General features: G+C 43.4%; 2 protein-coding genes across 10 annotated transcripts in view; one reads left to right on the forward strand and one right to left on the reverse strand.

Annotated features, from left to right (window-relative positions):
• Window positions 1-2,300, forward strand: part of MTUS1 (microtubule associated scaffold protein 1) — a 158,739-nt gene extending 156,439 nt beyond the window's left edge. For all 8 annotated transcript variants that reach the window (XM_032162387.2, XM_058442159.1, XM_032162386.2 and 5 more), the window contains one exon: window positions 4-2,300. In XM_032162387.2, the coding sequence (XP_032018278.1) occupies window positions 4-217 (214 nt within the window). In that variant the 3' untranslated portion in view covers window positions 218-2,300. The remainder of the gene's footprint in view (window positions 1-3) is intronic.
• Window positions 2,301-2,947: 647 nt separating this feature from the next.
• Window positions 2,948-27,832, reverse strand: part of PDGFRL (platelet derived growth factor receptor like) — a 65,870-nt gene continuing 40,985 nt past the window's right edge. For both annotated transcript variants that reach the window (XM_032162393.2, XM_058442863.1), the window contains exons 3-6: window positions 24,615-24,766; window positions 17,252-17,545; window positions 11,830-11,969; window positions 2,948-3,464 (exon numbers count right to left, since the gene is read on the reverse strand). In XM_032162393.2, the coding sequence (XP_032018284.1) occupies window positions 3,276-3,464; window positions 11,830-11,969; window positions 17,252-17,545; window positions 24,615-24,766 (775 nt within the window). In that variant the 3' untranslated portion in view covers window positions 2,948-3,275. The remainder of the gene's footprint in view (window positions 3,465-11,829; window positions 11,970-17,251; window positions 17,546-24,614; window positions 24,767-27,832) is intronic.

A 27,832-nucleotide genomic window follows, 5' to 3' on the forward strand; every position in this document is an offset into this window, starting at 1 on the left:
AAGGCAACTTTCCACAGAGCAGGCCGTTCTGCAAGAGTCGCTGGAGAAGGAGTCAAAAGTCAACAAGCGACTCTCTATGGAAAACGAGGAGCTTCTGTGGAAGTTGCACAATGGGGACCTGTGTAGCCCCAAGAGATCCCCCACGTCCTCCGCCATCCCTTTCCAGTCACCAAGGAATTCGGGCTCTTTCCCCAGCCCCAGCATTTCACCCAGATGACACCTCCCCAAGTCCACAGACTCTCTGAAAGCATTTTGATACAGGTCTGCAGGACTGACCCCAAGGAGGAACATGGGCACAGAGGTATATCAGCACATGTGTGATCACCGTAGGATAACTGGAGCGTCACCGCCGCCGGAATCAGCAGCTTCTGAGACTGGAACTCTGGAGGAAGACTTTTGCCTCCTTCCAAAAGATTCCTCCAAAAACAGATTTCGGCATCGACACGGATGTTGTTGCACAAAGCACTTAAAGAACGAGAGCGTCTTGTTCATTGCCTTTTTCACCTAAGCATAGGGGGAAAAACTCTCAGGGCCCTGTTAAGATAAAGATTTATAACCTTTGTAATGTTCTTCACCACAGACACCTTCTTGTGAGTTTTCAGTCTGACTGTGGGGGTAGGGGGGTGTGAATGAAATGGATGCCACAGAGTGTCATGTGTCTGATGCAGCTTCCTTTGCTGTGTATTAAATGTCAAAATCTGAATATATCTGGATATGTACTAATCAAATAATAATCGGCATATACATTTCAGCCAAAGCCATAGAAGAAAAAGCAATAGTTGCTTGAATTATGATCATCTACCACCAACTCTGCTCAGCCCTGTAACAGGGTAGGGAGAGGGTGTAACAGGAAGAGCTTTGACTTGTCCCTGTCTATACATTCTCTGAATCTTTTGGGGGTAACTTCTTGGCAGTTTTTCAGTGTTCAGCCATGTTGAAACTACATTTTTCTGTCGATTTTTTACTTACCCATGTGAGCCTAACAAACACTATTCTGTTATTCATTTTCTCAGGCTGTGTGTAAATGTAAAACCCTAATTTTTCTATAAAAAAACAAACTGTATAAAGAAAAAGGGCAGTACCAATGGGTTTTTCCGCCTTATTTTTACCTTTGATCTATCCTTGCAGATTTAACCTGTCTTCTTCTCTCCCAATATTCTCATTTTCCTTTTACCTTTCTCCACCATCCAGAGCCACAAAAGCAAACCTTCTACCTCCTGCCTACTTTTCTCTGGGACAAGGATAAAGGAATATGATTTTCCAGAGCCAGCTCATCTTCCAGGTGCTGAAACCACTTTCCAAATAAACTAAAGCCTGGATTTGATATTACAAATTTTGGGAAATCTTTCTTAGACTAAAGAACGAGAAAAAGGAAGTCATTGGCTAGTATAATTAAGAAAGGTAGGATTCAGTGCTTACCGATGATGCAGTATTTGATAGAAGAAAACAGTCTGGCAGGATTACGCTCATTTTTCAGATACCCTTTGAGAAGTCCCTCTGTCTTTGGGAAAGTAGCAGAATGGCCCGCTGACAAATGGAGAATGTGGCTTGTCCAACTCTCCTCCAAGTTGCATTTCAGTTTCTTTCCAAAACTTACTTATTACCTCCCCTAATCCTGAGATTTTGGAAAAGGTAGAAGGAAGAACTGTTGCTTTATCTCCCACTCCCTGCATGTGTCAACATCGTGATGTCAGTATTTACTAATCTACATTCAGTGGCTGTACAAATAACTGCTGTAGTAAGAAGAGATTCAGGATACTAGAGGTGGATATTTGGGTCATTTACATGTACACTACATAGCAAGTTGATTCTCATGTTGCATGTTCTTTTAAATTAGTGGTTGTGTGTCTTAAGTCTTTAACTAACTTCCAATAGTTTATCATGTATGTAACCTTCTATGTTTGCTTCTGATAAATGGAAATGTAGGTTCACAGCCACTTCGTGGGATATGTCTGCTCACCCTTCCAAGTTGTTCTCAATGACATTAGCCAAAGTTGGGTTTGCCATTCATCCCTTAGGCATGGTAAATCTTGTGTTGTTCCCTGCCGTTCTCTGTGACTGGGAAATAAATCTCATAGCAGTTAATATAAAATGTCTTCAGAGGATGGGAGAGAACAGGAGAGAAGATGGGAAACAAAACAGAATTTTTAAGATTGTGTTTAAACCAAATGTTTCACGTAGAATGCAAAATGTTGGCACGTCAAAAATATGGATGTGTAGACAACTAGTTGTGCTCAGTTTGTAGTGATGGGAAGTGTATTTTACTTTGATCAAATAAATAATGCTGGAATACTCAAGAATTGCATCCTCTGACCTACTTCATTCTTCAAATTCTTCATTGTTACAGCCCTGTGACAGCACAGTAAAGATCGTATCTCCTCTTAGTTTATTTCCCAGGAATTTCCACTGCAACCACAGAATTGGTCATGGGCTCACAGAGCTAGAGTTAGAGCTAAGCTCTTCTTCTCTAAATTCAAAGCTATCTGTGTTTGTTTGAGAAATAAATTTTGGCTGGTTGTAACAATTTCTGCTGTATAAGAAAATTGGACAAACTTGGTAAATATTTTTAAATATGGTAAAAAATGTCTAAACAAAGTTGAATGTTCTTAATCTATGCATCTACTTCATATTGAAAGCTAAACTTCTAAAAACATGTTCTAGTTATAGAATAATCTACAATTATACCTTTGAGTGCAGCAGTTTAAAAAAATGAAGTGTGCATGATTTTTTTCAATACCTTCATAAATTAACTCACATTTCTTAAAGTTGCTCCTAAGACAAAATGACATTTCTAAGCATCTGAATCTGGAGTTGTTGCTTGTGGGTAAGTAGTTGAACTGTATCTAGTACATTTTAAAATTCTAATATATTGTGGTGATTTAAAAGAGAATACTTGGTATTGACCCACATATCACCACCACCAAGTCTTTCTGGATGTATTTTAAAAAACACTTATCCCACTTTTTATTTTTTACAAAAACTTGCTCATTTAATAGAAATGATTATATAAAATTGTTTACACATGTATAAAAACTAGGAACACATATGTAGGTAAGCAATCAAAATCATGCTTTCTGTTAGAAAAGTTAACACTTCTGTGAATAGACTGGATGACTTCCTTTTAGTTTGGATGTCTGGGTCGGACTCACAAGACGCTGGGGTTGCGGTTTGGTGCTTGACACCAGCCTCTGGCAAAGCACTGATAAAAGGAACCCCAAAGCTGACTGTGTACACAAATGGGCTTTCCAGAAGTTCATTACACTTCCTTTTCCAAGTCAGGAAAACTCAACAGTGGTAGCTACTGTGGTCTGTCCTTGAAGATTCTGAGCAGTGCAAATGTAATATCCTGCATCAATCGTCTCAAAGTCTTCCACTGTAATGACACTCTGGGAGATTCTCGTGGTGTGTCCCAGTCCTCTGTGGATCAGCCTCCAAGTGTCTTGGATCGTCACAGGCCTTTCATCCTGTTTAACAACACCCACACAGACTGAAGCACCAGGGACAAGCTGCTATAAACAGCTCCCAGTCACCCAACACTGTTGAGCGTTCCTTTCAAAGAGCAAAGCACATGCTTCTAAAAGACTGTTTAGTATGCGTAGCACATAAGCTGTGGAAGCTTCTACACTGGAATCATTTTAGGCTGCATTTTTTCCAAACAGCCTTGAATTTCATTACGTTGTTTGGCACTGTCTTTCTGCCCTTTTCTTCTGTAAGGTTTTAGTTAATCTAAAATGTAGGCTTTCAGAACTCCAAGGAAGTGGAACTGGTATTAAGCATAAGCTGGGACAACATTTTCCACTGGCTCCGTTCTTCACATTGCCCACTTTCTTTTCCTAGCTAAGTGGTTCTTACCTACAGAACTGAAAGTCAGTAGCCTGAAAAGGCACCCACTGTATAAATGACTAAGAGCTCCCAATTGCTCAGATTTCGGAGAGGGAGAAGTATGATTAGGCCAATGTGCCTTAGGACTCTAGTGGGAGAAAAGCTGTACCAAGGATGGGTAAGATAATGTACTACATGACAGGACACCTATTTCTAGAAAGTGCGACGGCCACTTTCGAGATGTCCAGCCAACTCCGGTGATAAGAACATAGTATTTTCTGAATTCATTTAACAGAACTAATATATTACTAAGTGAATACCTTTCTCATAAAATACCAAATAGCAATGTGGGCGGGGGGTGGGGGGGACCTCTATTGAAAATCATCAATGTCCTGTAAGTATGACCAACACGTTTGATAATCAAGTGCCTGGTACCAGGATGCCGGAAAACACTATTCCCCAGAGACAGTTATCTTCTACCAATCACAGCCCATAGGCCAGAAGGATGTCAGCTACTGAATGTGTCTTGTGGAGGCCAAATCTCTTCTGGCAACAAAGGGATTATTCTGTGCTGGTAGCAGAGCTGTTATTTTAGCAAGCAGAATATGCACAAGGGCTAAATATGCTGCAATTGCTTTTATGAGAAGTCTACTTTAAAATCATCTCTGGCCTCACAGCACCTTTTTGGCATGTTCTATGTCCACTTGGTGGATGTCTGCTCAGAGCAGCTTGCCATGGACACAGCTTGTATAGAGAACACTCTAGCCAACTGAAACACAGGGGTAGAAAGAAGCAGCAGAAAGAGCCCTGTGGGCTCTCTTAGTCCCCAAGGAAGCCACTTCTGATTTTGTCTCACAGAGATCCTTGGAGAGGCCTACCAGAGAAACTGGGAAAAGACCACAGGGAGAAGGAACCTTCTAGCTGAACTTTGTAACAATTTTGACCAAACACAAAGTTTCCTGGACAGAACTCGGCTGAGGGGGTGAAGCAGGAGTGCAGACATGGCACAGAAACCGTGGCAGCTAGGAGATGTGAAATCTGAAAGCCCTGTTTGCTTCCTTAGCGGGGAGGCTGGTAGCCTGGGGCAAGTTCTCAACCCTGCACATCCACTGCCTAGAAACAAACTCGGGTGCTGTTGGCGGGGACAGAGGGAGTAAGACCAGCCCTTTGGGCTACATGGGAGCTGGGTGAGGCCTGTAACTGCTGGCTTTCCCCCACTTTCCTGGTGACTTGCATGACACAGCAGAGCCACCATAATCCCCTAAGGAACATAACCCCATTGGCCTGAGAACCACACCCCCATTCCCAACAGCAGCCATAGCAAGACCCGCCCAAGGAGAGTGTCTGAGCTCAGACACGCCTAGCCCGCCCCCAACTAATGGTCTTTTTTTACCCACTCTGGTAGCCTAAGACAAAGGACATAATCTCTTGGGAGCTCCAGGGTCCTGCCCACCACCTGATCCTCCCTATACTACTGCAGCTAATGCTCTCTTTAAAGTGCCACCTCTCGCAGAAGACCAACACAAAACTAGTGCAATAAACAAAACAACAACTAAGGACCCTTACAGAGTGCATCCATTTCACTCCCCTGCCACCTTCATCAGAGCAGGTGCTGGCATCCATGGCTGAGAGACCTGAGACATCAAAGGACTCTGTGCACGCACTACCCAGTACCAGCCCAGAGCCCAGTAACTCTGCTGGGTGGCTAGATACAGAAGAGAAATAACAGTTACTGCAGTATGGCTCTCAGGAAGCCACACACATAGGGGAAGGGGGAGAGCACTATATCAAGAGAGGACCCCATGGGACAAAAGAATCTGAAGAGCAGCCCTTGAGCCCCAGATCTTCCCTCTACCATAGTCTACCCAAATGAAAAGGAACCAGTAAAACAATTCTGGTAATATTTCAAAACAAGGTTCTTTAACACCCCAGAGGATCACACTAGCTCATCAGCAATTGATCCAAACCAAAAAGAAATCCCTGAATTGCCAGAAAAAGAATTCAGAAGGTCAGTTATTAAGGTACTCAAGGAGACATCAGAGAAAGGTGAACTCCAACTTAATTAAATAAAAAAAGACACAGGATATGAAGGGAAAAATCTTCAGTGAAATAAATAGCAAAAACAGAAAACAATCATAATTTCTGGAAATGAAGAACACACTTAGAGAAATGAAAAATATATTGGAAAGTCTCAGCAATAGAACTGAACAACCAGAAGAAAGAACTTCAGAACTTGAACATCAGATTTTTGGATTAACCCAATCAAAGACAAAAAAGAATTTAAAAGAATGAACAAAGCCTCCAAGAAGTTTGGGATTATATTAAACAACCAAACCTAAGAATAATTAGTTTTCCTGAGGAAGAAGAGAAATCTAAAAGTTTGAAAGACATATTTGAGGGAATAATCAAAGAGAACTTACCCAGCCTTGCTAAAGAGCTAGACGTCTGCATACAAGAAGCCCAAAGAACACCTGAGAAATTCACTGCAAAAAGATCATCACCTAGGCACATAGTTATCAGGTTATCTAAAGTCAAGACGAAGGAAAGAATCTTAAGAGCTGTGAGGGAAAAGCACCAGGTAACTCATAAAGGAAAACATGTCAGATTAACAGCAGATTCCTCAGCAGAAACCCTACAAGCTAGAAGAAATTGAGGCCCTACCTTCAGCCTCCTTAAACAAAAGAATCATCAGCCAAGAATTTTGTGTACAGCAAAACTAAGCTTCATAAATGAAGGAGAGATACAGTCTTTTTCAGACAAATAAATGCTGAGAAAATTCGCCACTACAAACCCAGCACTACAAGAAATGCTAAAAGGAGCTCTACATATTGAAACAAATTCTTGAAATACACCAAAATAGAACCTTCTTAAAGCAGAAATCTCACAGGACCTATCAAACAAAAACACAATAAGTAAATAAATAAAAACCAAGGTATTCAGGCAACAAATAGCACAATGAATAGAATAGTACCTCACATCTCAATACTAATGTTGAATGCAAATGGCCTAAATGCTCCATTTAAAAGATACAGAATGGCAGAATGGGTAAGAAGTCACCAAGCAAGTATCTGCTGTTTTGAAGAGACTCACTTAAGAAATAGGATTAACATAAACTTATGGTAAAGGGCTGGGAAAAGATATTCCATGCAAAGGGACACCAAAGTGAGCAGGAGTAGCTATTCTTTTTGTTTGTTTTCTTTTGTTTGAGACGGGAGTCTCACTCTGTCGCCCAGACTGGAGTGCAATGGCGCAATCTTGGCTCACTGCAACCTCCACCTCCCAGGTTCAAGTGATTCTTGTGCCTCAGCCTCCTTAGTAGCTGGGATTACAGGTGCAGGCCTGTCTTACAGAGGAGTAGCTGTTCTTATATCAGACAGAACAAACTTTAAAGAAACAGCAGTTTAAAAAAGACAAAGACAGACATTATGTAATGATAAAAGGACTTGCCCAACAGGAAAATATCGCAATTTTTTATATATATATATAAAAAATATATATATGCACCTAATGCCAGAGCTCCCAAATTTATAAAGCAATTACTATTAGAGCTAAGAAATGAGATAGACGGCAACACAATAATAGCGGGGAACTTCAGTATTCCACTGTCAGCAATAGATAGGTAATAAGACAGAACATCAACAAAGAAACAATGGATTTAAACTGTAACTTAGAACAAATGGACTAAAGGGCTATTTACAGAACATTCGACCCAACAACTGCAGAATATACATTCTATTCATCAGCATATGGAACATTCTCCAAGATAGATCATATCATACGCCACAAGTCTCAATAAATTTAAGAAAACTGAAATTATATCAAGTACTCTCTCAAACCCCAGTAGAATAAAATTGGAACTCAATTCCAAAAGGAACCCTCAAAACATACAAACACATGGAAATTAAATAACCTGCTCCTGAACGATCACTGGGTCAAGAATGAAATCACGATGGAAGTTAAAAAATTATTTGAACTGAATGAAAATAGTAGCACAACCTATCAAAACCTCTGGTATACAGCAAAGGCAGTGCTAAGAGGAAAGTTCATAGCATTAAATGACTACATCAAAAAGTCTGAAAAAGCACAAATAGACAATCTAAGGTCACACCTCAAGGACTGGAAAAACCAGAACAAACCAAACCCAAACATAGCAGAAAAAAGAAATAAAGATCAGAGCAGAAATGAATGAAATTGAAACAAAAAAATACAAAAGATAAACAAAAAGCTGGTTCTTTGAAAAGATAAATAAAACTGATAGACTATTAACAAAATTAACCAAGAAGATCCAAATAAGCTCAATTAGAAATGAAACAGGAGATAATACAACCAATACCACAGAAATACAAAAGATCACTCAAGGCTACTGTGAACACCTTTACACACTCAAGCTAGAAAACCTAGAAGAGATGGATAAATTCCTGGAATTATACCACCCTTCTAGATTAAACCAGGAAGAAAGAGCAACTCTGAACAGACCAATAACAAGCAGTGAGATTGAAATGGTAATTTAAAAAACTGCCAACAAAAATAAGCCCAGAATCAGATGGATTCACAAATGAATCCTATCAGATGTTCTAAGAACTGGTATCAATCCTATCAACATTATTTCACAAGATAGAGAAAGATGGAATCCTCCCTAAATCATTCTGTGAAGCCAGTAGCACTCTAATATCAAAACCAGGAAAGGACATAACAAAAAAGAGAAAACTATAGATCAACATGTTTGATGAATATAGATGCAAAAATTCTTAACAAAATACGAGCTAACCAAATCCAACAGCATATCAAAAAGATAGTCCACCATGATCAAACGGGTTTCATACTGGGGTGGTTTAACATACACAAGACATTAATGAGATACACCACATAGAATTAAAAACAAAAAATCACATGATCATCTCAACAGACACACAAAAAACATTTGACAAAATCCAGCATCCCTTTATGATTAAAACCCTCAGCAAAATCGGCACAGAAGGGACATACCTTAAGGTAATGAAAACCGTCTGTACCGAATGGGAAAAAGTTGAAAGCATTTCCCGAGAACTGCAACAAGACAAGGATGCCCACTTTTATTCAACATAGTATTGGAAGTCCTCGCCAGAGCAATCAGACAAGAGAAAGAAATAAAGGGCATCCAAATCAATAAAGAGAAGTCACACTGTCGCTGTTTGCTGATGATGTAATCATATACCTAGAAAACCCTAAAGACTCCTCCAAAAAGTTGCTAGAACTAATGAATGAATTTAGCAAAGTTTCAGGATACAAAATTAATGTAAACAAATCAGTAGCTCTGCTATACACCAACAGCGACCAAGGTGAGAATCAAATCAATAACTCAACCCCTTTTATAATAGCTGCAAAATATATATATACTCAGAAATATACCTAATTAAGGAGGTGAAAGACCTCTACAAGGAAAACTACAAAACACTGCTGAAAGAAATCATAGATGACACAAATGGAAACACATCACATGCTCATGGATGGGTAGAATCAATACTGTGAAAATGACCATACTGCCAAAAGCAACCCACAGATTCAATGCAATTCCCACCAAAATACCACCATCATTCTTCATAGAACTAGAAAAAACAATCCTAAAATTCATATGGAACCAAAAAAGTCTGCATAGCCAAAACAAGACTAAGCAAAAAGAACAAATGTGGAGGCATCACATTACCTGACTTCAAAATATACTATAAGGCCATAGTCATCAAAACAGCATGGTACTGGTATAAAAATAGCACAAAGACCAGTGGAACAGAATAGAGAATCCAGAAATAAACCCAAATACTTACACTTATGTTTGACGAAGCAAACAAAAGCATAAAATGGGGAAAGGACACCCTATTCACCAAATGGTGCTGGGATAATTGGCAAGCCAAATGTAGATGAATAAAACTGGATCCTTATCTTTCACCTTATACAAAAATCAACTCAAGATGGATCAAATACTTAAATCTAAGACCTGAAACCATAAAAATTCTAGAATGTAACAGTGGAAAAACCTTTCTAGACATTGGCTTAGGCAAAGAGTTCATGACCAAGAACCAAAAAGCAAATGCAACAAAAAGAAACATAAATAGATAGGGCTTAATTAAACTAAAAAGCTTCTGCACAGCAAAAGAAATAATCAGTAGAATAAACAGACAACCCACAGAGTGGGGAAAATTTTTGCAATCTATACGTCTGAAAAAGGACTAACACCCAGAATCTACAAGGAACTCAAACAAATCAGCAAGAAAATAACAATCCCATCAAAAATTGGGCTTCGGACATGAATAGACAATTCTCAAAAGATATACCAAAGTCCAACAAACATATGAAAAGGTACTCAACATCACTAATGATTAGGGAAATGCAAATCAAAACCACAATGTGACACCACCTTACTCCTGCAAGAATGGCCATAATTTAAAAATTAAAAAATAATCGATGTTGGCATGGATGTGGTGAAATGGCAACACTGTTACACCGCTGGTGGGAATGTAAACTAGTACAACCACTATGGAAAACTGTGGAGATTCCTTAAAGAACTAAAATTAGAACTACTATTTGATCCAGCAATCCCATTACCGGGTATCTACCCAGAGGAAAAGAAGTCATTATATGAAAAAAGATATTTGTACACACGTTTACAGCAGTACAATTCACAAGTGCAAAAATATGGAACCAGCTCAAATGCCCATCAATCAATGAGTGGATAAAGAAATGTAGTATATATACCATGGAATACTACTCAGCCATAAAAAAGAATGAAATAATGGCATTTGCAGCAACCTGGATGGAGACCATTATTCTAATTGAAGTAACTCACAAATGGAAAACCAAACATGGTATGTTCTCACTGTTAAATGAGAGCTAAGCTATGAGGATGCAAAGACATAAGAATGACACAATGAACTTTGGTGATTCAGGGGAAAGGGTTGGGGGGAGGGGTGAGAGATAAAAGCCTATACATTGGGTATAGTGTACACTGCTCAAGTGATAGATACACCAAAATCTCAGAAATCATCTAAGGAACTTATTCAAGTAACCAAACACCTACTGTTCTTAAAAACCTATTGAAATCAAAAACAATAAAATATATTAAAAACAAAGAGAACACTCTGAAGGACCCCAGGAGGAGGTTAGATTAGACTGTAGTTGGCCCAGAAGATGGGACTGAAGATTGAGGTGGGGGCAGGAGGAAAGAGGGAGATCCTTCATTTCCCTTTCCTCCCAATGTCCTTTTATTTTTTTTTAAACTTTTATTTTAGGTTCAGGGGTATATGTGCAAGTTTGTTATATAGGTAAACTCGTGTCATGAAATGACAGATCATTTCCTCACCCGGGTATTAATATTCAGCCTAGTACCCATTAGTTATTTTGCCTGATCCTCTCCCTCCTCCCACCCTTCACCTCCAGGTAGGCCCCAGTGTGTGTTCCCCTCTATATGTCCATGTGTTCTAATCATTTAGCTCCTACTTAAAAGTGAGAACATGAGGTATTTGGTTTTCTGCTTCTGTGTTAGTTTGCTAAGGATAATGGCCTCCAGCTCCATTCGTGTTCCTGCAAAGGACATGATCTCATTCTTTTTCATGGCTGCATAGTATTCTGTGGTGTATATGTACTACGTTTTCTTTATCCAGTCTACCACTGAAAGGCATTTAGGTTGATTCTATGCTTTGGTATTGTGAATGGCGCTGCAATGAGCATTACTGTCCTTTCTTAGTTAAGGGTTTAAAAAAAAAACCCTGCATATGAAGAGGGCACACTGAGCAAATTGACTAATGAAACTCAATCTCTTATTTCCTGTCCTTAAGAAAAAATTCATTTTTAAACATACTGAAACATCTTCAAAAAAAACAAACAAGCCCTGGCCTCCTACATAGCCCCACATGTTTCTTGCACTTCTGAAGTGATGGCATGTAGCACTGGGTGGGGACAAAGCTGTGAATTAAAATGGCTGGCTGAGAGGCAGAGGCTGAGATGCAGGTGCTGAGATGCCGGTACAGCACTTACCTTCTGCCCTGGGAAGATCCACGTGAACTCCACCTCCACGTCGGGCTCCCCCAGGACAGTGCAGAGCACACTGATGTCGTCCCCACTTTTCACTTTGTTTGAAGAGGCCAAGATGGTTGTTGAGGGAGGGCCACTGGGAACTGGAAGCAAGCAGGAGACAGGCAGAGTGAGACCGTGAGTGTAACCTCGAAAACAAACCTACAGATGCATTCTTTTCCATGGAGAGAGATGGACTTTTCTGCCTTTCTCAAAGCTTCCCGACCAGTGCCAGGATGGTGTGAGCCCACCACTTGGGGCTTCCTCTGAAGCCACCTTTACCTGTTGACCTTGGTGGTCTGGAATGGGGTAGGCACCAGGACTCCCAGGACGGCCTCCAAGCCTGTGATTAGGTGAGGAAGCTCAGAGGTCCATCAGTGGTCATGTGAAGAGAATGAAGAGGTGAGGGGGAAGAAGTCCCTAGGGAAGAAGCAGGTAGGAAGTACTGGGTGGTGGCGTCCACAGGGGTGGCAGGGAGCAGATAGGTATGTGGCTGACCATCCGCAGAAGAGGAGGAGAAAATCTAAAGGTACAGATGTGAAAGATGTTTGGGCATGAGTGCTACCTGGGTCTGCAGTGCCTTTGCCTCATCATGTTTCAGAAGCAAATTTCTTCATTATGGGGAATTCACTCAACAAGCTGTCTATTTATTTAGAAATGGGGTCTCTGTCGCCCAGGCTGGAGTGCAGCCACGCGATCTCAGCTCACTGCAAGTTCCGCCTCCTGAGTTCACGCCATTCTCCTGCCTCAGCCTCCCGTGTAGCTGGGACTACAGGCGCCTGCCAACAGTGGTGCAATCATAACTCTCTGCAGCCTCAAACTCCTGCATCCTGTAGGAAAGCTCAAGCCATCCTCCCACCTTAGCCTTCTGAGTAGCTAGGATTAAGGTATGAGCCACTGCACCTGGCTAATTTTTCCATTTTTTTGGTCTATGTTGCCGAGGCTGATCTCCAACTCATGGCCTCAAGCAATTCTCATGCCTTGGGCTCCCATAGTGCTGGGATTACAAGTGTGTCAACGAGCAATTTTGACGGCAGCCTTGAGCAAGGCTATCTGCTAGAAGGTGGGCCTAGAGCAGGGAGGGAGATGGACCTGATCTCTGAGCCCCTGGAACCTGTATTCTAGCAGAGGGGCCGGACACTGAGTGAGTCATTGTATGGGGTTAATTTAAAATGCTGTGTTAAAAGCTATGAAGCAGAAGCCCAGAGTACTCCAAAAGGCCAGAACAGAACAGTCTGAGAGGCAGGAAAGGCTTCCTTGAGGAAGCGCAGTTTGAACTAAAATCTCAAGGCTGAGCTTCAAAGACAGGAACAGGAGAAGCAGGGGGGACCAGCAGGCTGGGAATGCCCATGTTCATGGCCCTGGGTGAGAGGTGGTGGCGGAGTGGAGGAGAGCTGGGGAGAGGAGGGGAGGGAGGAGTGAGACCTGGATGGGGAGGAGGACAGAGGTGAGTCCATGTGAGGCCATTCAGGCCACACAGAGGATATGGACTTTGGTTCTGGGAGAAGTGGGAACCTACTGAATGGTTTAATTAAAATCAGGGGCCGGGCACAGTGGCTCACTCCTATAATCCCAGCACTTTGGGAGGCTGAGGTGGGCAGATCACCTGAGGTAAGGAGTTCGAGACCAGCCTGGCCAACACGGTAAAACCCCATCTCTACTAAAAGTACAAAATTAGCTGGGCATGGTGGCGCATGCCTGTAATACCAGATACTGAGCCTGAGACAGGAGAATCACTCGAGCCCAGGAGGTGGAGGTTGCAGTGAGCCAAGATCATGCAACTGCACTCCATCCTGGGCAACAGAGCAAGACTCTGTATTAAAAAAAAAAAAAAAAATCAGCTACAGTGTGGAAAATGGAGTAGAGAAAGAAAAGGTGGACATAGGGGAAATGAGAAGGTATTCACATAAGTCCAGGGCAGAGACAATGCTAGCTTGGTCCCTCTTTTGCAGTGAGGATGGAGAGAAACAGTAAGATCTGAAAGAGATTTAATGAAAAAAGGAGAAAGGATCGGGAGGAGATGGGAGGTCAGCTTGGCTTCCAGCTGCAGGCCTGTCCCCTGGGTGAAGGTAGTGCCATCACCAAGGCAGAGAAGGAGGAAGAACCAGGTCCAGGGAGGATGGCACTGGGGCCAGGGATGGCACGCGGAGGATGGAGGACCCCGAAGCATCTCATTGCACACCTGAGGTGGATGGCGGACACGTGGACCTGACGCTCCCAGATCCGGCCACTTGCGTTCACTTGGGAGTTACCAGTGTACAGATGTGAAGCAGGCCCAGGGAGAGAACAAGGAGTGGGAAGGAAGGGTGCCTGGGGGAGCACCAGCATTTCAAAGTTGATAGAAGGCTAAGAGCTGACCCAGAAGAGTGAGAAAGCTGGTGGGGAGGTGGGGGAAGCTGGGAAAAATGGAGCCAGGGCAGAGGCTGTTCCCCGCAGGTGAGGTGGAATCCAGGAGGACAGGGACTGTTTTTAATGGCACGGGGGTCCCCGAGTACCTTGGCAACAGTCGTTTTGGTGGAAGTCAAGGGAGAAGGCCAGATGGGAGTGGGCAGAGGAGTGTGGGAGGCAAGGAAGTGGAGAGGGACATGGAGAGCTCCTTCATTCAGGGACTTGGTTCTAGTGGGGAAGAGCGGTGGGCTCAGCAAAACACTGGGGGAGGTGGAGCAGGGCTGTGAGAGGGATTTGATAACAGGGTGTGAGGGGCATGGCCTGCTGCGTAAGCGCCATGGCTGAGAACACGAGGCGTGACAGAACCCAAATTCTAACTTCAGAGAGCAGCTCACTCTTGGGGCTACTGATCGCCTCGACAGGGTGCCTGAGAAGCTCCACTGCAGGGGATGGACGCTGCCCACACACACCACTCACTCCTGGTCAAGGTGAGAGTTCTCGGAGAGACTAAAGTCACCTGTGAGGGACTACAGTGCCAAAAGAGAAACTATTTCCCCTCCTCCCTTGCAAAGCTGGCAAAGGGGTGCTTCACTCCAGAAAGGCGAGGGAGGGGCCTCAGAGAACTGCTTGCCAAGGAAGGCGGGGGGTGTTGTGGTGTTCTGCAACACAACTGTTCCTAGCCTGCCCCTATGCCATCAGCCCGGGGCAAAAGAGCCCTGGACAAGATGGCAGGGTGGGGGACTTCGAGAAGTAAAGAGGGCCTAGACCGTGTCTCCACTGTACGTTCTGGTGGCCACGTGCTCTGGAGTCAGGTGATCAGATGGACACAGAGATGTCAGGACCCCAGGCTCTCTCAGCCATGCTGCAGCTCAGAGCAAAGAAGTTCATACAAGCAGAGGCCGCCTCCAGCTGAGGGTCCAGGAGAAGGCGAGGCTGCATGGGACAGGGCCTAGGACACCAAGGCAGCTTGTGACAGGTGAGTCCCTATCACTGGCGACAAAGAATTGGAGTCACTATCTGTTCCCATCAGGCTCACAGACAACAAGCCAGGTCAGCATTTATTACCAAGGACAGCCAGCTCTTGGGCTCTGACCTCTCTCACTTACTTCCCCTAACCTGGTGCCCCAGCAGGGAAGGGAGGGGAGGGGAGCGGAGGGGACTGTGGCCTCCGACTCACAGTTGCTGGACTCACCATGGAGCCTGCATGTGAAAGGAAGAGCAGAAAGCAAGCTTGGATCAATTGTTGGGACTGAAGATTTTAAAGAAACGGTCTTAGAAACCAGAATCAGGCTGTCTTACTCACCCAGCAAGCCTGTTGGATGTCAAAAGGAAACTCGACAAGACCAACAGATCTGCCTACCCTCAAGAAAAGGGGGATTCAACACAATGGAATGGATGGCAGTTACCAGGGAAAAAAGTATTTCATGTATAAATGCCCTGAAATGAAACTCCTCACTAAAATGGCCACATTAAAAGAAGTAGTTCCAATTTTAATTGAGAGACTGATCATGTTTCAGTTCTGTCAAGACGAAGGGAGTAAGGCCAATTGGAAGAGAATGAGGCAGGAATTTGAGGACTCCAAGTGTTCTGTGCACATTGGGGAAAGCAGAAGAAAGACAGGACAAAACGCAGAGGACACCAGGCAGGGTAGACGAGAGATGGGGGATTCATGGCCATGCGCTCTACCCACCCATGGGAGTGTCCCAACAGCTCTTAACTCTCTGGGTACAGGCATGGGGAGAAGGTTAGTTGTGTTCATCCAGGATGGTTCTTTCCTGGACAGGAGAGGGGAGTACAGAGAGGAGGGCGTGCAGGGTGTGGGTAGTGAGTACTGATGTGGTGGGACCCAGGATCTAAGCCTCGTGGGTGGGGAGGGCAGAAAGCCCTCGGGAACAGGCAGGTGCAGGTGAGGACTGCGGTTGAGGGAGTCATTAAACACAGAACCCTGGGAAAGTACAAGCCTGTGTCACTGGAGCCGGGGTCAGCCCCGGTGGTTGCTGTCACAGTGGTTGTGGTTGACATTTCACATTGTGATGAGGGTGGGAATATCCGAGGTGGAACGGATGAGGGGTCCATGAACCTGGCCAGTGGGTTCCAAGTCGGTATCAAAGTCACCCTAAAAATGGAGTGACAAGCAGGGCCATGAACCAAGTGCCAAAATGTTCAATGAATGCATGGGAATGACAGGAAAGGAAATGAGAATGCTGGTAGAGCCCCCAAACAGCAGAGGTTCCCAACAGAAGGGCAGAGAATGAGGGTTGGCAGGGGGGAATGGGTACAAGAAAGATGCCAGCCTTGAGGTGGGAGTGAACAGTGTCCTTAGGAGACAGCAGATTCGAGTTAAGACCAAGAGGCTGGGAGGATGCTCTAAAGCAGTTTGGGGACATAGAAGACCTGCTGATCAAACACTGAGGCAGCACCAGAGTGAACGATGGAAAGATTTGGCTGGAATGGAGAAGAGGGGTTTTTGGTCAGGGTCACAGCAAGGAAGGAGAACATGCATCCTAGAAGTGGTGGGGCAGAAGGGAAGCCTTTTTAAGAACAGCGTAAGTGGGCCGAGCATAGTGGCTCACACCTGTAATCTCGGCACTCTGGGAAGCTGAGATCAAAGGATTGTTTAAGCCCAGGAGTTCAAGACCAGCCCAGGCAAGGTAGGGAGATCTCTTCCCTATGGGACAAAAAAAAAAAAAAAAACTAGCAGGGCATGGTGGCTCATACCTGTGGTTCCAGCTACTGAGGAGGCTAAGGAGGGAGGGTCGCTTGAGCCCAGGGCTTTAATGCTGCAGTAAGAAAATGGTTGTGCCACTGCATTCCAGCCCGGGCAACAAAACGGGACCCTGTCTCAGGAAAAAAGAGAAAAAACAACAACAACAATCCAACAACAATGAAACAAAAGGCTCTCATGGAGCTGCCTTATTCCATCTGCAGGCGGGGAACAGCAGTACCTGAAACTGACCAGGGGAGTGACTAGAATCTAGGCAGGGGTGGCCAGGCTTACCCGCCACGTAGAGCAGCTGGTACTTGACGGAGATCTGAGATCTGCCCCCGGCCTCCGCCCTGCAGTAAACCACACCCTGGTGCTCGGAATGAGGTTGCAGATACACAAAGCCCCGCTTCATGTCATAAACAATGTCCGTTCCATTGGCTGGGATCTCCTTGGCTGGGAATTCCCTGTGGAGCGTGACTTTGGCCGACAGCACGGTCACCCGGCAAGGAACCACAGCCTGTCTGTTCGGGTTCAAGTAGACAACATCGAAGTAGCTGCGAGAAGGTACAAAGAGTTCTCCTTTCTCTGCAAAGGGAAGACACAGGCATATTCACTCCGGAGACGCAAAGTAAAAGCGCCCTTAAGGATTCTGGCAACATACTCCGAATACTGAGTCCTTAGGAGTAGGAAAGGCTGGGGTTTCTTTTTTTACTTTAACGCTTTTCATTTTTTGGAAGAATGATTTTACTTCCTGTCTCCTTAAAGAAAACAGAAGGCTGGGCGCGGTGGCTCACGCCTGTAATCCCAGCACTTTGGGAGGCCGAGGAAGGCGGATCACAAGGTCAGGAGACCGAGACCATCCTGGCTAACACAGTGAAACCCTGTCTCTACTAAAAATACAAAAAATTAGCCGGGCGCGGTGGCGGGCGCCTGCAGTCCCAGCTACCCGGGAGGCTGAGGCACGAGAATGGCGTGAACCCCGGGAGGCGGAGCTTGCAGTGAGCCGAGATCGCGCCACTGCATTCCAGCCTGGGCGACAGAGAAAAACTCCGTCTTAAAAAAAAAAGAAAGAAAAAAAGAAAACAGAAAAGGTATCAGTTCAAGCCCAAATGAGGCCCATGGATCACTACCATGAGGAAGCAAGGAACAAGATTTAAGTTAAGGTTTAACATATTAACCTTTAACAAGTTAAAGTTTAACATGCCCAGCCTTACTTCTTATACTATAATACATACTTTGAAGAAACTGACCACACTAGTTGCTTTAAAAATATATTTGCAATCTGGCCAGGCGTGGTGGCTCATGCCTGTAATCCTAGCACTTTGGGAGGCTGAGGCGGGTGGATCGCCTGAGCTCAGGAGTTCGAGACCAGCCTGGGCAACATGGTGAAACCCCATCTCTACTAAAAATACAAAAAAAAATTAGCTGAGTATGGTGGCACACACCTATAGTCCCAGCTACATGGGAGGCTGAGGCATGAGAATTGCTTGAACCCAGGAGGCAGCAGAGGTTGCAGTGAGCCGAGATCATGCCACTGCACTCCAGCCTGGGCAATACAGCAAGATTGTGTCTCAAAAAAAAAAAAAAATTGCAATCAGTAGCTTCCATCAACAAAAAAAGTGTTAAAGTTCATTTTAATAATTATAGATTACATATGTCCCCTGAAAATGTATTTATATCCACTCATGTAGATGACACACGTATTACTTAAAGAAGACTAAGCACATTGGATTTTAGATTTCCAGAAAAAATCAAGTTAATAAGCTGTAAACTACATCCAAATTACAGCAAACTCAATATTTAGGAAAGCACTTATTAATGTGATTTTATGATTGTAAGTTTTAAACCCTTAGCAGTTGTAAAACCTTGAAACCATCTGCTGCTTGTGGGTGGAGAAATCAGCCCCACAGCCACAGTCAGTAACTGCCAGCCAGGAAGCGTTTCCCAGCACATCAGAGCTCCCCTGGGAGCTCCAGCACAGTGACAGTGTCCTCAGCCTGTCCTCACACAGCCCAGAGGACCTGGCGCCTGCCAGTTAGTGGAGGGGAATGGCGTGGGCTTGAAGGAGGAGCCCATCAGTCTCAGGCCTGCTCTCGGCTTGCCCGGCACCTGGCTGGGAATCTTCAGCCAGTCTCTTACCTCCCCCCATTTCCTCTGAAATTACTCTGCCTGATTCTTTAAGCTCAGATGATGGCATTTTTATCTTACTGAAATGGGAGAAACAAGGACTGACCTACCGATTCTGTCCTTAGGACAGGCAAGAAACTCTGGACTGGGCTTTTGGGGGTATTTTTGTTGGTGCTGGTGGCTTTTCTGTTTTGGCGTGGTACATTAAATCCTTTGTTTTTCTGGATCATTCTGTGAGCAAATATTATAGCAGTTGCAAAGAGAAATCTTCAGAGCTAGTGATACCCCAATACGTATTACATGCTTTCCTGTGTTTTCCCCACAATGTTCCTGAAATAAATAATTTTTCCTGGCTTTCTCCCTGACTTGCCTTCTTTGTGTCACAGTTAGATGGTGTTTTAGGTTGGGGGCAGAATTCCTGGACACATCGTCAAATGGTTCAAGAGCCAAGAGTTCTTGGGCTATGAGCACCAAGTTCACTAACATGGAGATCCTTCCTCCTGACTCTAAGACGAGGGAAGAGTATAGCATGGCTCAGAGAGTCTCCGTGTTTTACATGGGTTTCCATCAGGCTGGGAGGTCTGTGCTACTTCATAAGAAATTGGCTTTCAGGCTTAGGTAAGGGGCACCTTTGTCACTGTTGTGCCCAATGTTCATGTGTTCACACAGAGTCCGTCTACATGGCCTCGGAGGCATTATTTCCTCATGCTTCAGTGTCCACATTTGTCAAGAGAAGAATCTGGAGTGGATAATATTAAAGATGTTTTCTTAGCAATAACACTTTAGGATTTTGTGATTGCAAGATTTCGAGGCAACTTTTGTTTTAAGAGTGTGTAATCTGAACCAACAAGCAAAGCCGTGAGTCGAATAAGTGAACCGTGTGAATTTAAGAACACAAAAATATCTTCTTGTATTTTTATTTTTATTTTTTGAGACAGGGTCTCACTCCGTTGCCCAGGCTGGAGTGCAATGGCACCATCATGCCTTACTGCAGTTTCAACCTCCAGGGCTCAAATGATCCTCCCACCTCAGCCTACTGAGTAGCTGGGACTACAGGCAGGTGCCACCATGCCTGTCTAATTTTTTATTTTTTTAGTTTTTGTAGAGTCAGGGTCTCACTATGTTGCCCAGGCTGGTCTCAAACTCCTGGACTCAAGGAATCCTCCTGCCTTGGCCTCTCGAAGTGCTGAGATTACAGGCATGAGCCAATGTTCCCAGCCTTACTTCTTATACTATAATGCATACTTTACTTCTTATACTATAATACATACTGTGAAATAAGTGACCACACCAGTTGCTTTAAAAATATGTTTGCAATCCGTAGCTTCCATCAACACCAACAAAGTGTTGAAGTTCATTTTAATAATTATAGATTACACATGTCCCCTGCAAATGTATTTATGTCCACTCATCTAGAAGACAAATGTTTTACTTAAAGAAAACTAAACACACGGGATTTTAGATTAAAAAAAAAAAAAAACTCGGCCAGGTGCAGTGGCTCACGCCTGTAATCCCAGCACTCTGGGAGGCCGAGGCAGGCGGATCATGAGGTCAGGAGATCGAGACCCTCCTGGACAACATGGTGAAACCCCATCTCTACTAAAAATACAAAGATTAATTGGGCACTGTGGCACATGCCTGTAATCCCAGCTACTTGGGAGGCTGAGGCAGGAGAATCGCTTGAACCAGGGAGTCTGAGGTTGCAGTGAGCTGAGATGGTGCCACTGCACTCCAATCTGGCGACAGAGCGAGATTGTCTCAAAAAAAAAAAAAAATTCAAGTGAACAAGCTAAAAACTAAATCCAAATTACAGCAAATCCAATATTTTGAGACAGTCTCACTCCGTCACCCAGGCTGGAGTGCATTGGTGCAATCTCAGCTCACTGCAACTTTGACTCACTGCCTCCTGGGTGTAAGCAGTTCTTGTGCCTCAGCCTCCCTAGTAGCTGGAATTAGAGGCGTGTGCCACCATGCCCGGCTAATTTTTGTATTTTAGTACAGAGGGAGTTTCCCCATGTTGGTCAGGCTGGTCTTGAACTCCTGACCTCCAGTGATCTGCCTGCCTCGGCTTCCCAAAGTGCTAGGGGATTATAGGCATGAGCCACTGCGCCCAGCCAGGAAAGTACTTATTAATGTGGTTTTCCTACACATAAAAATTAGAGCCTCAGCCTTTTACTGTGAGAAAGCCCTGCTGCTGGTAATGTTCTCATCCTTGATCTGGGTGGCAGTTACATGTGCCTGTTTGCTTAAGGATAATTTATTGAGCTGTATACTGAGAATCTGAATGTTTTTCTTTACATATGTTATACTCCAACAAAAAGTGAAAGAGAAGCAGGGAAAACCTTCCAAGAGCCTCATGGATCAAGATGAAAGAGGAAATATATACGGCCATTATTTAATCACAAATTGCACGCTAACAGCAGTCAGTCCCCCAAAAGAAGCTTCAGTGTTTTTAATCAAACTCTAGGAAACATACAAACATAATGAATGACAAACATTTCTCCACATGGGTAGCCAGGAAACATATGTTCTGAAAGAATCCTGAGCCAGCAGTGAGAACCTCAGCCTCTGTAACAGCCCATCTTGGTTTTTCAAACCCATCCATGCTTGAAAAGAAAAACTGCTAAACCCTATAGTGAAAATCCAACTGGACTCCTAGTTTAGTGTTGACAAGTAAGAAAAAATAAATGATGTAACACATTAGGTCATCTCCCTTTTTGATCAAAGTTTCTTGACAGTTGGAATAAATATATTTTAGTTTTTCTTTGGTTCCCAAAATTAGTTCAGTTAGAAAAAAAAAAAAAAGGGATCTGCCTCCAAAACTCAAAGAGAGCCCATAATTTTTTATTTATTTATTTATTTTTTTTGAAACTAAGTCTTGCCCTGTCACCCAGGTTGGAGTGCAGTGGTGCGATCTTGACTCACTGCAACCGCCGCTTCCCAGATTCAGGCGATTCTCCTGCTTCAGCCTCCTGAGTAGCTGGGAGCACAAGTGTGGACTACCATGCCCAGCTTATTTTTGTAGAGATGGGATTTCTCCATGTTGGCCAGGCTGGTCTCGAACTCCTGACCTCAGGTGATCCACCCGCCGTGGCCTCCCAAAGTGCTAGATTACAGGTATGAGCCACCATGCCTGGCCGAAAGCCCATAATATTAATAGGATATTCTGCCCAAGTTAGGCCTTCAGTTCAAAACCTCGACCAATACTTTGGGAAGACACAACAGTGCTAATCTGGGCAAAGAATCTTCCTTCTGCAACTTGAAATGTGCAATCAGTCATTGTCTTGAATAACAGACTTTTATTCGTCTTAGTTGGTTGCCTTTTCCACTGTTGCTTCACAGCATGGTATAATACAAAGGGCACATGGACAATCTTGTGTAGCGAGTTCCAAAATGAAGATCCAAAGAGATTGCCTGTGAACAATTATCAGCAATTCTCCTGACAACACCAGTTATGCTAGCTAGAATCTGGCTATCAGTCCATCCTTCACCTTGTCCTACAAAAGGTTCAAGGCAGTAAAAAACACTGGATCCTGGGTCAGGAAAACAGGTTTGGCTCCTTATTGTGCCACTACAGGTCCTGGAACACTGAGGCTCAGCATGAGCATTAGTACTTTTAGTATTTTGGAAATAATAAGATAATAAAATAGCTTTTGCTTATTTCCCAGGGATGTTGTGGAATGAAATTGATAGAGGCAGAGGCAGAAAACTCTCCTAAGCAGATACGGGAAGGTCCTTAGAGAACCTCTGACTTACCAAAGTCATTGTGCACAGAGGTCTTGCCTAAACACGCCCCCAGTGAAAAATTCCATCCCTTAACACACGTGCAGTAAGGGAAATAAATCAACGTGGAATGACTCAGATTAAGGGCCTGCATGTACATTGAAAGGATGGGATGCAGCCGCCAGGAATTCACACCTTTTACGAACAGGGAATCCAGCCCTACCAGGGGAACACAGAAGCCCTTGTATTCAACTGTGTAGAGAGCAACCTGCAACCTGCTTTCAGGACCCCTCTTTTTGCTGAGAGCTTTCCTTTTCGCATAATAAATTCTACTGCACTCACTCTTTTAAGTGTCTGTGTGCCTAAGTTTTCCTGGCATGAGACAAGAACTTGGATCTCTGAACTAAGGAGTAAAAAGTCTGTATCAAAATAGATACATGTGCTTCCAGAACTGCAGCATACCCTAATAATGCATCTTCTTGCCAGAGAGGAGTTATTTGGGCAGGAAAGGACAAATACATAAGATTGTACTAAAACATTCTTTAATGGTCAGGGCATAACATCATTTGGGTCATAGGTCTATGTCTAGGTCTAGGTCTAGGTCTGAAAGGTACACGGATTCAGGGCAGAGAGAAATTTCATGAAAAGTCCCTGCCCAGGCACTAAGAAAGGATTTTGGTTTCACCTGAAATGTCTTGGACAAAAATAGGACTGGGGTGGATTTGTAAGATTCCTGAAAGCTTTTACTGACTTCTGAAACTTGTTGGAGAACTTCATCCCCTAAACTTCAGAACTTAGAGAACATTACAGAAGAAAGAGGCTGAGCAGTTATACTGCACACCGGTTTCTCAAAATGCAAGCTCCACCTTCCAGAAACATACTTTGCACTGCAGAGAAGAGTTCTCCACTCTGACCTGAACATTTTGAGGCAGTCCACTGAGGCTTAGGGGCAGGGACTGGAGACACAAGAGCCACAATCTTTGGGAATCTTGCCCCCGAAATCTCAGCTCATAGTATTCATAAGAACAAACGGGGCTGAGCACAATGGCTCATGCCTATAACTAAAGTACTTTGGGAAACCAAAGCAGGAGGATAGCTTGAGCTCAGGAGTTCGAGACCAGCCTGGGTAACACAGTGAGACCTCACTTCTACCGAAAAATCAAAAAAACAAAATAATAAAAAGGACAAATGGGAGGAGGTCTTTAGTGAAGCATCCTATGCAGTTTCCAAAAAGAAGATGGTCATAGGTTCTGAGAACACAGTGATGAAAGTCAACAGCAGCACTGTCCAATAGAACTTTCTGTGATAAAGGAAATGTTCTCTCTCTGTGCTGTCTAGTACAATAGCCATTAGCCACATGCTACAGTTGAGCACTTGAAACGTGGCAAGTGCACTGAGAAATTGTTTTTAATTTTATTTCATTTTAATTTTCATTTAAGTAGCCACACGTGTCTAGTGGTCACAGTATCGGGGAGTGCAGGGACAGACCCTGGAACCAAATGGTTTGTGTTGAAATCCTGTTACCACCACTTACTTTCTGTGTGACCTTAAGGACTTATTTAATCACTCTAAACCTCAACTTTCCCGTCTGAAAAAAAAAATAGGAATAATAATAGTATTTGCCCGGAAGGGTTATGGTAAGACTTACATGAAATAACTGATGTAAAGCATTTAGCCCAGAGCCTGGCAAACAGGAAGTGCTCTGATTGTCATTATTTGCTGTTTGGCATGCAGTGGGGGAACCTTCAGCTCTCAGCCCAGTCCAGAAGTTTGAAGAGTTCCATTAATGCACCAAGTATTTTACCTGTAAAAAAGATGTACGTGGAGCCCGTTTTGGCCTCGTCCTTCCTGCAGATGTAGCCGCGGCAGAGCTGCCCCCAGCAGCTGAATTCACCCGTGTCCGCCGAGGTGGAGTTGACCAGAGTCAACTGGCCGTAGCGCTCATTCTGCTTGACACTAGGAATAAAAGAGACATGAACTCAAAGCAGGTCAGACCTGGCTGGGGCCCTCCAGCTGTCACATTCGGCTCCACTGTTCTCTGGGCAGACTTGCCCCAGTCTTTCTCCCGTGTCACAAAGTAATATAAGAATGTATAATAATAAAAAATAAAAATAAAACAAAAAAATCAGGAAAAAAATGACATTTTTACATTTTAAAGTTCATTCTAAAACAATTTGAGCAACATGATGGATTATTCGGCTTTTCAGTATAATACAATGAGGTAAATATTTTTTGCAACAATTCAAAAAATTTTATTCATAACCATATTTCTTAATTTTACTACTTTTTTCAGATTTTATGCAGTGATCAAATACATAGAAATGTTAATCGTGAAAATGCAATATTATACATTTGTCAAAACTCAAGGAATGAGCAATACAAGATGTGAACCCTAACTTAAACTATGGACTTTAGCTAATAATGATGTATCAATATTGGCACATCAGTTGTGAAAAATGTACCACATTACCGTAAGAAATTAATAAATGGAAAACTGTGTGCAGGAGGGGAGGAGGTCAATGGGCACCCTGTATCTTTTTCTCCATTTCTCTGAAACCTAAAACCACCCTAAAAAACAAAATCTATCACTAAAAACTGCAATATTGTTTTAAGAAAATAATATGATTTTCACCATACATTGCTACATATTTTAATAAACCAATGTGTCACCACTAAAATAAATTTTAAAAAAAGAATGTGTTTGGCAGTGGTTCATGCCTATAATCCCAGTGTTTTGAGAGGCCAAGATGGGAGGATAACTTGAGGCCAGGAGTTTGAGACCAACCTGGGCAACATAGCAAGACCCCATTTTTACAAAAATTAAACAATGAGCCTGGCATGATGGCTGACTCCTGTGGTCCTAGCTACTTGGTAGGCTAAGGCAGGAAGATGGCTTGAGCACAAGAATTTGAGATTCCAGTGAGTCAGGATCAAGCCAGTGCACTCCAGCCTGGGTGACAGAGCAAGACCCTGTCTCTAAAAAATAAAGAGTACGTTTCTGATAAATGGGTATATGGGGGAAGCAGAGAGAAAAGCCTCTCCTCAAACGAAATAATAAATGTCAAAGAGAATTCCTCTTCTTGGAGAACATAATTGTCCTCAGACCTAGGGTTTCCTTACGTAAAATCATTGGTGCAATAGCTATGCAGCCTCAGAAGCTCAGCCAGAAAGCCTTGGGCTGGTGGTTTGCTTTCAGCCTGTGTCTCATGAATTCATTTATAAGCAGCCAACACGAATGAAAGCACACAGCATTATCCAATATCCAAAATCCCTTTCATCAATAAAGATAAGTCTCCGCATTAACTCTTGGAATCTTAGACATGCTACATTATCATGTTAAAACCAAAAACTTTCTTTTAGGAAAAAAATGCATTGGCTGATAAAGGTCCTGAGCCCAAAGTATGCCTGCAGCCCACTTCTAATCAAGTATTTAAAGCGTTTGGGCATTTGGACTTTTCCTCTGACCTTACTCTATTATTTCTTCTTTGATTTTTCTTCCTTATCTTTCGTATTTTGTTATCTTGTTGCATGGCAAATATATTTGCAAACCCCTTCAGTTTCTTTCTGAAACGAAGAGGGGCATACATATTTATTATTAAACACTAGCATTAGCCAATTTCGATGGTAATTAATTCTATTATATTGTGGCAGAAATCCAGAGGTATCAGATTTATCATCCTCACACTGGAGGTTCCCCTGAGGCTGAGAGCCTCAGCACATGGGGGCACCAAAATAAGCAGTTTTAATCTGGGGACTCATCTCAAATATCCAAATGCTTTGCTCTTCTGAGATGCACATACTTTTATGATGTAGCTGAGATTCTCCAGTTTATCCTGCAGCAGTATCAATACCGTGACCAGTTTACATTTAGCATAGGGTAAAATGTCAGGTGAGTTGGTCCTGAACGCAGCCCTGTTCTGGTTCACTGCGGAATAGCTTGTTTGGTCCACCAGTTCTGCCAAGTGGTGCTTCTGTACTCCCATCCCATCACCTGCCTCCTTTACCCTGAACGGAAATCTCTCCTCCTTCAGGAAGCTTCTAATTAGAATCGACTCTCAGGAATCTCCCCACTTTTGCCTGACATAATTGACTTCCTTGTTCTCTGCCCTTCGGATACCCCTGGCTTCCTGTCGTTACACTAGATGGTACAAGCTTTGAGGCAGGGACTGAACCGCATTTGTTTTATATTCTCTAAGCAACACATCTGTGCAGAGTACACAGTAAGGACTCCCTAAACATGAGTGAATTGAGTTAAATCAGTGATGGAAAAGGAAAGAACCTGGAGAGGCAGGCATCCAGCTCCCTGTTTTGCAGAGGGGGAAACTGAGTCTTAGCAGAAATGACTTCCCTGAAACCCACAGCTTGTGAACCACGTGTGAGCAAGTCTTCCTTAAGTCAGTTAAGTATGTTCTGAATACCACTCATTAGATAAGAAAATACATACAAAGCCCTTCATGCAATGCCTGGTTCACTGTATTATCCCAATTCTATCTTAATTACAGATGAGTAGTAGTAATCATGAATATTACTATAGCTATGACAAATAGTACACATGCAGCACTGGTGATAGTTAGCACAGCAAATAAAAAATGGTGGACCTAGGCCAGGCACAGTGGTTCATGCCTATAATCCCAACACTTTGGGAGGCTGAGGCAGGAGGATCAGTTGAGCTCAGGAGTTCACGACCAGCCTGGGCAACAGAGCAAAACCCCGTATCTACAAAAAATTAAACGTTAGCCAGGCATGGTAGTGTGCATGTAGCCCTAGCTATTCAGGAGGCTGATGTGGGAGGATCTCTTGAGCCCAGGAGGTCAAGGCTGCAATGAGCTATGATCCCACCACTGTACTCCAGCCTAGGCGACAGAGCAAAACCCTGACTTAAAAAATAAAAAAAAATTTAAAAAAATGGAAAGATCAAAGCTAGTTTTAAGAATGAAGCTAGATTTTGGCAGATTAAAAAAAAAAAGAAAAGGCAAGGGAAAATGGAGGCAGTAGTCTCCCCACGTGGACAATAATTTCTGG

This window comes from Hylobates moloch, unplaced genomic scaffold, assembly GCF_009828535.3.
Source record: "Hylobates moloch isolate HMO894 unplaced genomic scaffold, HMol_V3 SCAFFOLD_8, whole genome shotgun sequence".
Classification (NCBI taxonomy): domain Eukaryota; kingdom Metazoa; phylum Chordata; class Mammalia; order Primates; family Hylobatidae; genus Hylobates; species Hylobates moloch.